Source organism: Petromyzon marinus, chromosome 78 (assembly GCF_048934315.1).
Source record: "Petromyzon marinus isolate PM22_M1 ecotype Great Lakes invasive population chromosome 78, UKy_Petmar_22M1.pri1.0, whole genome shotgun sequence".
NCBI lineage: Eukaryota > Metazoa > Chordata > Hyperoartia > Petromyzontiformes > Petromyzontidae > Petromyzon > Petromyzon marinus.
In genome coordinates, this window is record NC_133744.1 from 4,599,389 (window position 1) to 4,616,888 (window position 17,500).

The 17,500-nt window shown below is 52.1% G+C and overlaps 1 protein-coding gene across 1 annotated transcript in view; it reads left to right on the top strand.

Moving 5' to 3' along the window:
* The window catches only part of LOC142907375 (nardilysin-like), a 141,818-nt gene extending 125,493 nt beyond the window's left edge, over window positions 1-16,325 (top strand). The window contains exons 30-32 of the mRNA XM_076056856.1: window positions 4,398-4,514; window positions 11,832-11,918; window positions 15,829-16,325. Of these exons, the coding sequence (XP_075912971.1) occupies window positions 4,398-4,514; window positions 11,832-11,918; window positions 15,829-16,239 (615 nt within the window). The 3' untranslated portion in view covers window positions 16,240-16,325. The remainder of the gene's footprint in view (window positions 1-4,397; window positions 4,515-11,831; window positions 11,919-15,828) is intronic.
* The last annotated feature ends 1,175 nt before the right edge of the window (window positions 16,326-17,500 follow it).

Sequence of the window (17,500 nt, forward strand, 5' to 3'; positions counted from 1 at the left end):
CGCCTAGATCCACTCAGCCACAAAACACCACCATCATCATCACCACCACTATCACCACCACCATCACCACAAAAACCACCCACGCCTAGATCCACTCAGCCTCAAAACACTATTACCACCACCATCACCACCCACGCCTAGATCCACTCAGCCACAAAACACCACCATCACCACCACCACCCACGCCTAGATCCACTCAGCCACAAAACACCACCATCACCACCACCATCACCACCCACGCCTAGATCCACTCAGCCACAAAACACCACCATCACCACCATCACCACCCATGCCTAGATCCACTCAACCACAAAACACCACCATCACCACCATCACCACCATCACCACCACCACTACCACCACCATCACCACTATCATCACCACCATCACCATCATCACCATCACCATCACCACCATCACCATCACCACCACCACCACCACCATCACCACCATGACCATCATGTCTCTTTGTGTATCTGTGAGTCTCTGTGTGTGTCTGTGAGTCTCTGTGAGTCTCTGTGTGTCTGTGTGAGTCTCTATGAGTCTCTGTGTCTCTGTGTCTCTGTGTGTCTCTGTGTGTCCCTGTGTGTGTCTCTGTGAGTCTCTGTGTGTGTCTGTGAGTCTATGTGTGTCTCTGTGTGTCTCTGTGTGTGTCTGTGAGTCTCTGTGTGTGTCTATGAGTCTCTGTGTGTGTCTGTGAGTCTCTGTGTGTCTCTGTGTGTCTCCGTGTGTCTCTGAGTCTCTGTGTGTGTCTGTGTGTCTCTTTGTGTCTCTGTGTGTCTCTGTGTGTCTCTGTGAGTCTCTATGAGTCTCTGTGTCTCTGTGTGTGTCCCTGTGTCTCTGTGTGTCTCTCTGAGTCTCTCTCTGTGTCTCTGTGTGTCTCTGTGTGTCTCTGTGTGTCTCTGTGAGTCTCTCTGTGAGTCTCTGTGTGTCTCTCTCTGTGTCTCTGTGTGTCTCTCTGAGTCTCTCTCTGTGTCTCTGTGTGTCTCTGTGTGTCTCTGTGAGTCTCTCTGTGAGTCTCTGTGTGTCTCTCTCTGTGTCTCTGTGTGTCTCTCTCTGTGTCTCTGTGTGTCTCTGTGTGTCTCTGTGTGTCTCTGTGTGTGTGTCTCTGAGTCTCTGTGTGTCTCTGTCTCTGTGTCTCTGTGTGTGTCTGTGAGTCTCTGTGTGTCTCTGTGTGTCTCTGTGAGTGTCTCTGAGTCTCTCTGTGTCTCTGTGTGTCTCTCTCTGAGTCTCTCTGTGTCTCTGTGTGTCTCTCTCTGTGTCTCTGTGAGTCTCTGTGAGTCTCTGTGTGTCGCTCTCTGTGTCTCTGTGAGTCTCTGTGTGTCTGTGAGTCTCTGTGTGTCTCTGTGTGTCTCTCTCTGAGTCTCTCTGTGTCTCTGTGTGTCTCTCTCTGTGTCTCTGTGAGTCTCTGTGAGTCTCTGTGTGTCTCTCTCTGTGTCTCTGTGAGTCTCTGTGTGTCTGTGAGTCTCTGTGTGTCTCTGTGTGTCTCTCTCTGAGTCTCTGTGGGTCTCTGTGTGTCTCTGTGTGTCTCTGTGAGTCTCTCTGAGTCTCTGTGTCTCTCTGTGTGTCTCTGTGGGTCTCTGTGAGTCTCTGTGTGTCTCTCTGAGTCTCTGTGTGTCTCTGTGAGTCTCTGTGAGTCTCTGTGGGTCTCTGTGAGTCTCTGTGAGTCTCTGTGTGTCTCTGTGGGTCTCTGTGAGTCTCTGTGAGTCTCTGTGTGTCTCTCTGAGTCTCTCTGTGTCTCTGTGTGTCTCTCTCTGTGTGTCTCTCTCTGTGTCTCTGCGTGTCTCTGAGTCTCTGTGTCCCTGTGTGTCCCTGTGTCTCTGTGTGTCTCTCTGAGTCTCTCTCTGTGTCTCTGTGTGTCTCTGTGTGTCTCTGTGTGTCTCTGTGAGGCTCTCTGTGAGTCTCTGTGTGTCTCTCTCTGTGTCTCTGTGTGTCTCTCTGAGTCTCTCTCTGTGTCTCTGTGTGTCTCTTGGTGTCCCTGTGTCTCTGTGTCTCTGTGTGTGTGTCTCTGAGTCTCTGTGTGTCTCTGTGTCTCTGTGTGTCTCTCTGAGTCTCCGTGTCTCTCTGTGTGTCTCTGTGTGTCTCTCTCTGTGTGTCTCTGTGTGTCTCTCTCTGAGTCTCTGTGTCTCTCTGTGTCTCTCTCTGTGTCTCTGTGTGTCTCTGAGTCTCTCTCTGTGTCTCTGTGTGTCTCTCTCTGTGTGTCTCTCTGTCTCTCTGTGTATCTCTCTCTCTGTGTCTCTGTGTGTCTCTCTCTCTGTGTCTCTGTGTGTCTCTGTGTGTCTCTCTGAGTCTCTCTCTGAGTCCGTGTGTCTCTCTCTGTGTCTCTGTGTGTCTCTGTATGTCTCTGTGTCTCTCTCTGAGTCTCTCCCTGTGTCTCTGTGGGTCTCTGTGTGTCTCTCTCTGTGTCTCTGTGTGTCTCTCTGAGTCTCTCTCTGTGTCTCTGTGTGTCTCTTGGTGTCCCTGTGTCTCTGTGTCTGTGTGTGTGTGTCTCTGAGTCTCTGTGTGTCTCTGTGTCTCTGTGTGTCTCTCTGAGTCTCTGTGTCTCTCTCTGTGTCTCTGTGTGTCTCTCTCTGTGTGTCTCTCTGTCTCTCTGTATCTCTCTCTCTGTGTCTCTGTGTGTCTCTCTCTGTGTCTCTGTGTGTCTCTGTGTGTCTCTGTGTGTGTGTCTCTGAGTCTCTGTGTGTCTCTGTCTTTGTGTCTCTGTGTGTGTCTGTGAGTCTCTGTGTGTGTCTATGAGTCTCTGTGTGTGTCTGTGAGTCTCTGTGTGTCTCTGTGTGTCTCTGTGAGTGTCTCTGAGTCTCTCTGTGTCTCTGTGTGTCTCTCTCTGAGTCTCTCTGTGTCTCTGTGTGTCTCTCTCTGTGTCTCTGTGAGTCTCTGTGAGTCTCTGTGTGTCTCTCTCTGTGTCTCTGTGAGTCTCTGTGTGTCTGTGAGTCTCTGTGTGTCTCTGTGTGTCTCTCTCTGAGTCTCTGTGGGTCTCTGTGTGTCTCTGTGTGTCTCTGTGAGTCTCTCTGAGTCTCTGTGTCTCTCTGTGTGTCTCTGTGGGTCTCTGTGAGTCTCTGTGTGTCTCTCTGAGTCTCTGTGTGTCTCTGTGAGTCTCTGTGAGTCTCTGTGGGTCTCTGTGAGTCTCTGTGAGTCTCTGTGGGTCTCTGTGAGTCTCTGTGAGTCTCTGTGTGTCTCTGTGGGTCTCTGTGAGTCTCTGTGAGTCTCTGTGTGTCTCTCTGAGTCTCTCTGTGTCTCTGTGTGTCTCTCTCTGTGTGTCTCTCTCTGTGTCTCTGCGTGTCTCTGAGTCTCTGTGTCCCTGTGTGTCCCTGTGTCTCTGTGTGTCTCTCTGAGTCTCTCTCTGTGTCTCTGTGTGTCTCTGTGTGTCTCTGTGTGTCTCTGTGAGGCTCTCTGTGAGTCTCTGTGTGTCTCTCTCTGTGTCTCTGTGTGTCTCTCTGAGTCTCTCTCTGTGTCTCTGTGTGTCTCTTGGTGTCCCTGTGTCTCTGTGTCTCTGTGTGTGTGTCTCTGAGTCTCTGTGTGTCTCTGTGTCTCTGTGTGTCTCTCTGAGTCTCCGTGTCTCTCTGTGTGTCTCTGTGTGTCTCTCTCTGTGTGTCTCTGTGTGTCTCTCTCTGAGTCTCTGTGTCTCTCTGTGTCTCTCTCTGTGTCTCTGTGTGTCTCTGAGTCTCTCTCTGTGTCTCTGTGTGTCTCTCTCTGTGTGTCTCTCTGTCTCTCTGTGTATCTCTCTCTCTGTGTCTCTGTGTGTCTCTCTCTCTGTGTCTCTGTGTGTCTCTGTGTGTCTCTCTCTGTGTGTCTCTGTGTGTCTCTCTCTGAGTCTCTGTGTCTCTCTGTGTCTCTCTCTGTGTCTCTGTGTGTCTCTGAGTCTCTCTCTGTGTCTCTGTGTGTCTCTCTCTGTGTGTCTCTCTGTCTCTCTGTGTATCTCTCTCTCTGTGTCTCTGTGTGTCTCTCTCTCTGTGTCTCTGTGTGTCTCTGTGTGTCTCTCTCTGAGTCTCTCTCTGAGTCCGTGTGTCTCTCTCTGTGTCTCTGTGTGTCTCTGTATGTCTGTGTGTCTCTCTCTGAGTCTCTCCCTGTGTCTCTGTGGGTCTCTGTGTGTCTCTGTGTGTCTCTCTGTGTCTCTGTGTCTATCTCTGTGTGTCTCTGTCTCTCTCTGTGTCTCTCTCTCTGTGTCTCTCTCTCTGTGTCTCTGTGAGTCTCTCTGTGTCTCTGTGTGTCTCTGAGTCTCTCTCTCTCTGTGAGTCTCTGTGTGTCTCTGTGTGTCTCTGTGTGTCTCTCTGAGTCTCTCTCTGTGTCTCTGTGTGTCTCTCTCTGTGTCTCTGTGTCTCTCTCTGTGTGTCTCTGTGTGTCTCTGTGTGTCTCTGTGTCTATCTCTGTGTGTCTCTGTGTGTCTCCGCGTGGTCCAGGTGGATGCCCTCGTCAGCCTCAAGCGCTGTGAAGATTCTCACCTGGGGCAGGAGTTTGAGAGACACTGGGAGGAGGTGCTGAGTGGACAGCTCCTCTTCTGTCGTGTGCAGAAAGAGGTGAGACACAGAGACACAGAGAGACACACAGAGAGAGACACAGAGACACACACACAGAGACACAGAGAGACAGGGAGAGACACACAGAGAGAGACACACAGAGACAGGGAGAGACACACAGAGACACACAGAGAGAGACACACAGAGAGAGACACACAGAGACACAGAGACAGAGACACACAGAGACACACAGAGACACACAGAGAGAGACACACAGAGACACACACACAGAGACACAGAGAGACACACAGAGAGAGACACACAGAGACACAGGGACACAGAGACACACAGAGACACACAGAGACACACAGAGACACACAGACACACAGAGACACACAGAGACACACAGAGACAGAGACACACAGACACACAGAGACACGGTGAGACATACACAGACACACAGAGAGACACACAGAGACACAGAGACACAGAGAGAGAGACACAGAGAGAGAGAGACACACAGAGACACACAGAGAGAGAGACACAGAGACACACAGAGACAGGGAGGAGGTGCTGAGTGGACAGCTCCTCTTCTGTCGTGTGCAGAAAGAGGTGAGACACAGGGAGAGACAGAGACACACAGAGACACACAGAGACAGGGAGGAGGTGCTGAGTGGACAGCTCCTCTTCTGTCGTGTGCAGAAAGAGGTGAGACACAGAGAGACACAGAGACAGAGACACACAGAGACACACAGAGACACACAGAGACACACAGAGAGAGACAGAGACACAGAGAGAGAGACACACAGAGAGACACACAGAGACACAGAGACAGGGAGGAGGTGCTGAGTGGACAGCTCCTCTTCTGTCGTGTGCAGAAAGAGGTGAGACACAGAGACAGAGAGACACACAGAGACACACAGAGACACACAGAGACACAGAGAGACAGAGACACACAGACACAGAGACACACAGAGACAGGGAGGAGGTGCTGAGTGGACAGCTCCTCTTCTGTCGTGTGCAGAAAGAGGTGAGACACAGGGAGAGACACAGAGACACAGAGACACAGAGAGAGACACAGAGACACACAGAGACACAGAGAGACAGAGAGAGACACACAGAGAGACACAGAGACACACAGAGACAGGGAGGAGGTGCTGAGTGGACAGCTCCTCTTCTGTCGTGTGCAGAAAGAGGTGAGACACAGGGAGAGACAGAGACACACAGAGAGACACAGAGACACACAGAGACACAGAGAGAGAGACACACAGAGAGACACACAGAGACAGGGAGGAGGTGCTGAGTGGACAGCTCCTCTTCTGTCGTGTGCAGAAAGAGGTGAGACACAGAGAGACAGAGAGAGACACAGAGACACACAGAGACACAGAGAGAGAGACACACAGAGACACAGAGACACAGTGACAGAGACACACAGAGACACACAGAGACACAGAGACACACAGAGAGACAGAGAGACACACAGAGACACAGAGACAGAGACACAGAGACAGAGACACAGAGAGAGAGAGACAGAGACACACAGAGACACACAGAGACACACAGAGACACAGAGAGAGAGAGACAGAGACACAGAGACAGGGACACACAGAGAAACAGAGACAGGGAGGAGGTGCTGAGTGGACAGCTCCTCTTCTGTCGTGTGCAGAAAGAGGTGAGACACAGGGAGAGACACAGAGAGACACAGAGAGACACAGAGACACACAGAGAGAGACACACAGAGACACAGAGACACACAGAGACAGAGAGAGAGACACACAGAGACACACAGAGACACAGAGACACACAGAGACTCACAGAGAGAGACACAGAGAGAGAGACACAGAGACACACAGAGACACACAGAGACACACAGAGACACACAGAGACACAGAGACACACAGACACAGAGACACACAGAGAGACACACAGAGACACACAGAGACACAGAGACACACAGACACAGAGACACACAGAGACACAGAGACACACAGACACAGAGACACACAGAGAGACACACAGAGACAGGGAGGAGGTGCTGAGTGGACAGCTCCTCTTCTGTCGTGTGCAGAAAGAGGTGAGACACAGAGACACACAGAGACACAGAGAGAGACACACAGACACAGACACACAGAGACACACAGACACACACAGAGAGACACAGACACACAGAGACACACAGAGAGACACACAGAGACACACAGACACACAGACACACAGAGACAGAGACACACAGACACACAGAGACACACAGAGACACCCACAGAGACACACAGAGACACACAGAGAGACACACAGAGACAGACACACAGAGACAGGGAGGAGGTGCTGAGTGGACAGCTCCTCTTCTGTCGTGTGCAGAAAGAGGTGAGACACAGAGACACAGAGAGACACAGAGACACACAGAGACACAGAGACACACAGACACAGAGAGACACACAGACACAGAGACACAGAGAGAGATAGAGACACACAGAGACACAGAGACACACAGAGAGAGACACACAGAGACACAGAGACAGAGACACACAGAGAGAGACACACAGAGACACAGAGACACAGAGAGAGACACAGAGACACACAGAGACACAGAGAGACACAGAGAGAGACACACAGAGACACAGAGACAGAGACACACAGAGAGACACACAGAGACACACAGAGACAGGGAGGAGGTGCTGAGTGGACAGCTCCTCTTCTGTCGTGTGCAGAAAGAGGTGAGACACAGAGACACAGAGAGACAGAGACACACAGAGAGAGAGACACAGAGAGAGAGACACAGACACAGAGACACAGAGACACACAGAGAGAGACACAGAGACACAGAGACAGAGACACACAGAGAGAGACACAGAGACACAGACACACAGAGACACAGAGACAGAGACACACAGAGACACACAGAGAGAGACACACAGAGAGACACACAGAGAGACACACAGAGAGACACAGAGACACACAGAGACAGGGAGGAGGTGCTGAGTGGACAGCTCCTCTTCTGTCGTGTGCAGAAAGAGGTGAGACACAGGGAGACAGAGACACAGAGACACACAGAGAGACACACAGAGACACAGACACAGAGACACACAGAGAGAGACACACAGACACAGAGACACAGAGAGACACAGAGAGACACAGAGACACACAGAGACACACAGAGAGACACACAGAGACACAGACACAGAGACACACAGAGAGAGACACACAGACACAGAGACACAGAGAGACACAGAGAGACAGAGACAGGGAGGAGGTGCTGAGTGGACAGCTCCTCTTCTGTCGCGTTCAGAAAGAGGTGAGACACAGGGAGAGACAGAGACACAGAGAGAGACACACAGAGAGAGACACAGAGACACACAGAGACACACAGAGAGACACAGAGAGAGACACACAGAGAGACACAGAGACACACAGAGACACAGAGACAGAGACACACAGACATACAGAGACACAGAGACACAGAGAGAGAGACACAGAGACACTCAGAGACACACAGTGACACACAGAGACACACAGAGAGAGAGACACAGAGACACACAGAGAGAGAGACACAGAGACACAGAGAGACACACAGAGACACACAGAGACACAGAGACACAGAGAGAGACACACAGAGACAGAGAGAGACACAGAGAGACACAGAGAGACACACAGAGACACAGAGACACAGAGAGAGACACAGAGAGACACAGAGAGAGACACACAGAGACACAGAGACAGAGACACAGAGACAGAGACACAGACACACAGAGATAGAGACACGCAGAGACAGAGACAAACAGAGACAGAGACACATAGAGACAGAGACACACAGAGACAGAGACACAGAGAGACAGAGACACACAAAGACACACAGAGACAGAGACACAGATAGAGACACAGAGACGCACAGAGACACACAGAGACACACAGTGACAGACAGAGACAGAGACACAGACACACAGAGACAGAGACACAGACAGAGACACACAGAGACACACAGACACACAGAGACAGAGACACAGACAGAGACACAGAGACATAGACACAGAGAGACACAGACACAGAGAGACAGAGACACACAGAGACAGAGACACAGAGACACACAAAGACACACAGAGACAGAGACACAGATAGAGACACACAGAGAGAGACACAGAGACACACAGAGAGAGACACAGAGACACAGAGACACACAGAGACACAGAGACACACAGAGACACAGACAGAGACACAACACAGACAGAGACACAGAGACAGAGACACACAGAGACACACAGAGACACAAACAGAGACAGAGACACACAGAGACACACAGAGACACACAGATACACACAGAGACACACAGAGACACACAGAGACACACAGTGACAGACAGAGACAGAGACACAGACACACAGAGACACAGAGACAGAGACACAGAGACACACAGACACACAGAGACAGAGACACACAGAGACACACAGAGACACACAGATACACACAGAGACACACAGAGACACACAGAGACACAGAGACACAGAGACACAGACAGAGACACACACAGACAGAGACACACAGATACACAGGGAGACACACAGAGACAGAGACACACAGAGACAGAGACACACAGAGACACACAGAGACACACAGAGACACACAGAGACACAGACAGAGACTCACAGAGATAGAGACACAGAGACACACAGAGACACACAGAGACAGAGACACACACAGAGACACAGACACACAGAGACAGAGACACAGACAGACACAGAGACAGAGTCACACAGAGACACAGAGACACAGAGACATACACAGAGACACACAGAGACACACAGAGACACACAGAGACACAGAGACACACAGAGACACAGAGACAGAGACACACAGAGAGACACAGAGACAGAGACACACAGAGACACAGACACAGACACACACAGAGACACAGAGACAGAGACATACACAGAGACACACACAGAGACACACAGAGACAGAGACACAGAGACACAGACACACAGAGACACACAGAGACACACAGAGACAGAGACACACACAGAGAGACACAGAGACAGAGAGACAGAGACACACAGAGACAGAGACACACAGAGACACACAGAGAGACAGAGACAGAGACACACAGAGACAGAGACACAGATAGAGACACACAGAGAGACAGAGACACACACAGAGAGACACAGAGACAGAGACACACAGAGACACACAGAGACACAGAGAGACACACACAGACACACAGAGACAGAGACACACAGAGACAGAGACACAGAGACAGAGACACACACAGACACACAGACACACAGAGACAGTGACACACAGAGACAGAGACACAGAGACACACAGAGAGACAGAGACACGCACAGAGAGACACAGAGACAGAGACACACAGAGACAGAGACACACAGAGACAGAGAGACACAGAGACAGAGACACACAGAGAGACAGAGACACACACAGAGAGACACACAGACAGAGACACAGACACAGAGACACAGAGACAGAGACACACAGAGACAGAGACACAGATAGAGACACACAGAGAGACAGAGACACACACAGAGACACAGAGACACACAGACACAGAGACACAGAGACAGACACACACAGAGACACACAGAGACACAGAGACAGAGACACACAGACACAGAGACACAGAGACACACAGAGACACAGACACACAGACAGAGACACATAGACAGAGACACAGAGATACAGAGACACAGAGACACACAGAGACAGAGACACAGATAGAGACACACAGAGACAGAGACACACAGACAGAGACAGAGACACACAGAGACACACAGACACAGAGACACACAGAGACACACAGACAGAGACAGAGACACACAGAGACAGAGACACGCATAGACACACAGAGACACAGAGACACACAGAGACAGAGACACAGAGACAGAGACAGAGACACACAGAGACACAGACACAGAGACACACAGAGACACACAGAGACACAGAGACACACAGAGACAGAGACACAGAGACAGAGACACAGACACACAGAGACACAGACACACAGAGACACAGACAGAGACACATAGACACAGACACAGAGACACAGAGACAGAGACACACAGAGACAGAGACACACAGAGACACACAGAGACACAGAGACACACAGAGACAGAGACACAGAGACAGAGACAGAGACACACAGAGACACAGACACAGAGACACACAGAGACACACAGAGACACAGAGACACACAGAGACAGAGACACAGAGACAGAGACACAGACACACAGAGACACAGACACACAGAGACACAGACAGAGACACATAGACACAGACACACACAGAGACACACAGAGACAGAGACACACACAGAGAGACACAGAGACAGAGACACAGAGACACAGACACACAGAGACACAGACACACAGAGATACACAGAGACACACAGAGACACACAGAGACAGAGACACACAGAGACACACAGACACAGAGACACACACAGAGAGACACAGAGACAGAGAGACACAGATAGAGACACACAGAGAGACAGAGACACACACAGAGAGACACAGAGACAGAGACACACAGAGACAGAGACACAGATAGAGACACACACAGAGACACAGAGACAGAGACACAGAGACGCAGATAGAGACACACAGACAGAGACAGAGACACACAGAGACAGAGACACACAGAGACAGAGATACACAGAGACAGAGAGACAGAGACACACACACAGAGACACAGAGACAGAGACACACAGAGACAGAGACACAGAGACAGAGACACACAGAGACAGAGACACAGAGACACAGACAGAGACACATAGACACAGACACAGAGACACAGAGACACAGACAGAGACACAGACACAGAGACACAGAGACACAGACAGAGACACACAGAGACACACAGACAGAGACAGAGACACACAGAGACAGAGACACAGAAACAGAGACACACAGAGACAGAGACACAGAGACACAGACAGAGACACATAGACACAGACACAGAGACACAGAGACACAGACAGAGACACAGACACAGAGACACAGAGACACAGACAGAGACACACAGAGACACAGACACAGAGACACAGAGACACAGAGACACAGACACACAGACACAGAGACACATAGACACAGACACAAAGACACAGACAGAGACACATAGACACAGACACAGAGACACAGAGACAGAGACACACAGAGACACACAGAGACACACAGAGACACACAGAGACACAGACACAGAGACACAGAGACACAGACAGAGACACATAGACACAGACACAGAGACACAGACACAGAGACACAGACAGAGACACACAGAGACACAGACACAGAGACACAGAGACAGAGACACACAGACAGAGACACAGACACAGAGACAGAGACACACAGAGAGTGGCTGCTTCTTGTTTGCAAGGTCGAGGCGTTGATGTCTCTACGCTGTGAGGAGCTCTCAGAATTCTTCCGCGCATTGAGGAGTCACGGACGATCACTCATCATTCACGTGAGTCACTCACTCACTCACCCACTCACTCACTCACCCACTCATCATTCACGTGAGTCACTCACTCACTCACCCACTCACTCACTCACTCACCCACTCACTCACTCACTCACCCACTAACTCACTCACTCACTCACCCACTCACTCACTCACCCACTCATCATTCACGTGAGTCACTCACTCACTCACCCACTCACTCACTCACCCACTCATCATTCACGTGAGTCACTCACTCACTCACCTACTCACTCACTCACCCACTCACTCACCCACCCACTCACTCACTCACTCACCCACTCACTCACTCACCTACTCACTCACTCACCCACACACACACTCACTCACTCACCCACTCACTCACTCACCCACTAACTCACTCATCATTCACGTGAGTCACTCACTCACTCACTCACTAACTCACTCACTCACCCACTCACTCACTGACACACTCACTCATTCACTCATCCACTCACTCACTCACCTACTCACTCACTCACCCACTCACTCACTGACACACTCACCCACTCACTCACCCACTCACTCACTCACTCACCCACTCACTCACCCACCCACCACTCACTCACTCACCCACTCACTCACTCACTCACCCACCACTCACTCACTCACCCACTCACTCACCCACTCACTCACTCACTCACCCACTCACTCACCCACTCACTCACTCACTCACCCACTGACTCACTCACTCACTCAATCACTCACCCACTCACTCAATCACCCACCCACTCACTCACTCACCCACTCACTCATTCATCCACTCACTCACTCACCCACCACTCACTCACTCACTCACCTACTCACTCACCCACTCACTCACTCACCCACTCACTCACTCATCCACTCACTCACTCACCCACTCACTCACCCACTCACTCACTCATCCACTCACTCACTCACTCACCCACTCACTCACCCACTCACTCACTCACTCACCCACTCACTCACTCACCCACTCATCATTCACGTGAGTCACTCACTCACTCACCCACTCACTCACTCACCCACTCATCATTCACGTGAGTCACTCACTCACTCACTCACCCACTCACTCACTCACCCACTCACTCACCCACTCATCCACTCACTCACTCACCTACTCACTCACTCACCCACTCACTCACCCACCCACTCACTCACTCACCCACTCACTCACTCACCTACTCACTCACTCACCCACACACACACTCACTCACTCACTCACCCACTCACTCACTCACCCACTCACTCACTCATCATTCACGTGAGTCACTCACTCACTCACTCACTAACTCACTCACTCACCCACTCACTCACTGACACACTCACTCATTCACTCATCCACTCACTCACTCACCTACTCACTCACTCACCCACTCACTCACTGACACACTCACCCACTCACTCACCCACTCACTCACTCACTCACCCACTCACTCACTCACCCACCACTCACTCACTCACCCACTCACTCACTCACTCACCCACCACTCACTCACTCACCCACTCACTCACCCACTCACTCACTCACTCACCCACTCACTCACCCACTCACTCACTCACTCACCCACTGACTCACTCACCTACTCACTCACTCACCCACTCACTCACCCACTCACTCACTCACTCATCCACTCACTCACCCACTCACTCACTCACTCACCCACCTACTCACCCACTCACTCACTCACTCACCCACTCACTCACTCACTCACCCACTCACTCACTCACCCACCACTCACCCACACACCCACTCACTCACTCACTCACCCACTCACCCACACACACACTCACTCACTCACCCACTCACTCACTCACCCACTCACTCACTCATCATTCACGTGAGTCACTCACTCACTCACTCACTAACTCACTCACTCACCCACTCACTCACTGACACACTCACTCATTCACTCATCCACTCACTCACTCACCTACTCACTCACTCACCCACTCACTCACTGACACACTCACCCACTCACTCACCCACTCACTCACTCACTCACTCACCCACCACTCACTCACTCACTCACCCACTCACTCACTCACTCACCCACCACTCACTCACTCACCCACTCACTCACCCACTCACTCACTCACTCACCCACTCACTCACCCACTCACTCACTCACTCACCCACTGACTCACTCACCTACTCACTCACTCACCCACTCACTCACCCACTCACTCACTCACTCATCCACTCACTCACCCACTCACTCACTCACTCACCCACCTACTCACCCACTCACTCACTCACTCACTCACCCACTCACTCACTCACTCACCCACTCACTCACTCACCCACCACTCACCCACACACCTACTCACTCACTCACTCACCCACTCAGTCACCCACTCACGCACTCATCCACTCACTCACTCACTCACCCACTCACCCACTCACTCACCCACTCACTCACCCACTCACTCACTCACCTACTCACTCACCTACTCACTCACTCACCCACTCACCCACTCACTCACTCACTCACCCACTCACCTACTCACTCACTCATTCACCCACACACTCACTCACTCACCCACTCACTCACTCACACACACACACACTCACTCACTCACCCACTCACTCACTCACTCACCCACACACTCACTCACTCACCCACTCACTCACTCACCCACTCACTCACTCACTCACCCACTCACTCACTCACCCACTCACTCACCCACTCACTCACTCATTCACCCACACACTCACTCACTCACCCACTCACTCACTCACACACACACTCACTCACCCACTCACGCACTCACTCAACCACTCACTCACTCACCCACCCACTCACCCACTCACCCACTCACTCACTCACCCACTCACTCACTCACTCACCCACTCACCCACTCACCCACTCATTCACTCACCCACTCACTCACTCACTCAACCACTCACTCACTCACCCACTCACCCACTCACTCACTCACTCACTCACCCACACACTCACTCACTCACTCACCCACTCACTCACTCACTCAACCACTCACTCACTCACCCACCCACTCACTCACCCACCCACTCATTCACTCAACCACTCACTCACTCACCCACTCGCTCACCCACTCACTCACTCACCCACTCACTCACCCACTCACCCACTCAATCACTCACCCACTCACTCACTCACCCACTCACTCACCCACTCACTCACCCACTCACCCACTCACTCACTCACTCAACCACTCACTCACTCACCCACCCACTCACTCACCCACCCACTCATTCACTCACCCACTCACTCACTCACCCACTCACCCACTCGCTCACCCACTCACTCACTCACCCACTCACTCACCCACTCACTCACCCACTCACTCACCCACTCACTCACCCACTCACTCACTCACCCACTCACTCACCCACTCAATCACTCACCCACCCACCCACTCACTCACTCACTCACCCACTCACTCACCCACTCACCCACTCACTCACTCACTCACCCACTCACCCACTCACTCACTCAACCACTCACTCACTCACCCACTCACCCACTCACTCACCCACCCACCCACTCACACACTCACTCACCCACTCCCTCGCTCACCCACTCATTCACTCATTGAGTGAGAGTGTGTGTCTGTGTGTGTGTGTGTCTGTGTGTCTGTGTGTGTGTGTGTCTGTGTGTGTGTGTCTGTGTGTCTGTGTGTGTGTGTGTCTGTGTGTGTGTGTGTGTCTGCGTGTGTGTCTGTGTGTTTGTGTGTCTGTGTGTCTGTATATCTGTGTGTGTGTCTGTGTGTGTCTGTGTGTGTCTGTGTGTGTGTGTCTGTGTGTGTGTGTATCTGTCTGTGTGTCTGTGTGTGTGTGTATATGTGTATGTATGAGTATCCAATAGTAGACCTCGAACCTGGTCATGTGACTCACCCCCCCCCCCCATCCTTCCCTCCCACCCCTCAGGTCATTGGGAGTTCAGAGGTCAAAGGTGAAGGCCCAGAGAGGTCACCAGGCAAGGGTCAGGCTTCGAGCGGCCTACAGCCGCCATCAGTGGACATGAACAACATCAACAACATCACAGTCCTCATCAGCGACAACATCACCGACATCACCACCCCCATCACCACCATCACCACCCCTATCACCACCATCACCACCCCTATCACCACCATCACCACCAGCATCACCACCATCACCACCCCCATCACCACCATCACCAACCCCATCACCACCCCCATCACCACCCCCATCACCACCCCCATCACCACCCCCATCACAGAGCGTGTGATGGGGGTGGGGGTGATGGTCATCACGGACATTGAGGAGTTCAGGTCGCAGCTTCCACTTTACGACCATCACAAAATCATCGCTTGAGAGACGGTGATGGTGGTGATGGTGGTGATGGTGGTGGTGATGGTGGTGGTGATGGTGGTGATGGTGGTGATGGTGGTGGTGATGGTGGTGATGGTGGTGATGGTGGTGGTGGTGGTGATGGTGATGGTGGTGATGATGGTGGTGGTGGTGGTGATGGTGGTGGTGGTGATGGTGGTGGTGGTGATGGTGGTGGTGATGGTGGTGGTGGTGGTGATGGTGGTGATGGTGGTGGTGATGGTGGTGATGGTGGTGATGGTGGTGGTGATGGTGGTGATGGTGGTGGTGGTGATGGTGGTGGTGATGGTGGTGATGGTGGTGGTGGTGATGGTGGTGGTGATGGTGGTGGTGGTGATGGTGGTGATGGTGGTGGTGGTGATGGTGGTGATGGTGGTGATGGTGGTGGTGATGGTGGTGGTGGTGATGGTGGTGGTGATGGTGGTGATGGTGGTGGTGGTGGTGGTGATGGTGATGGTGGTGATGGTGGTGGTGATGGTGGTGGTGGTGATGGTGGTGGTGGTGGTGATGGTGGTGGTGGTGATGGTGGTGGTGATGGTGGTGGTGGTGATGGTGGTGATGGTGGTGGTGATGGTGATGGTGGTGGTGGTGATGGTGGTGATGGTGGTGGTGGTGATGGTGGTGATGGTGGTGGTGGTGGTGGTGATGGTGGTGGTGGTGATGGTGGTGGTGGTGGTGATGGTGATGGTGGTGATGGTGGTGATGGTGGTGGTGGTGATGGTGGTGGTGGTGGTGGTGGTGATGGTGGTGGTGGTGATGGTGGTGATGGTGGTGATGGTGGTGATGATGGTGGTGATGGTGGTGGTGGTGATGGTGGTGATGGTGGTGGTGGTGATGGTGGTGGTGGTGGTGGTGATGATGATGGTGGTGGTGATGGTGGTGATGATGGTGGTGGTGGTGATGGTGGTGGTGATGGTGGTGGTGATGGTGGTGATGATGGTGGTGGTGGTGGTGATGATGGCTGGTGGTGGTGGTGATGGTGATGATGGTGGTGGTGGTGGTGTGATGGTGGTGGTGATGGTGGTGATGGTGGTGATGGTGGTGGTGGTGATGGTGGTGGTGGTGGTGATGGTGATGATGGTGGTGGTGGTGGTGGTGATGATGGTGGTGGTGGTGGTGATGGTGGTGGTGGTGGTGATGGTGATGGTGGTGATGGTGGTGGTGGTGGTGATGGTGATGGTGGTGATGGTGGTGGTGGTGGTGATGGTGATGGTGGTGATGGTGGTGGTGGTGGTGATGATGGTGG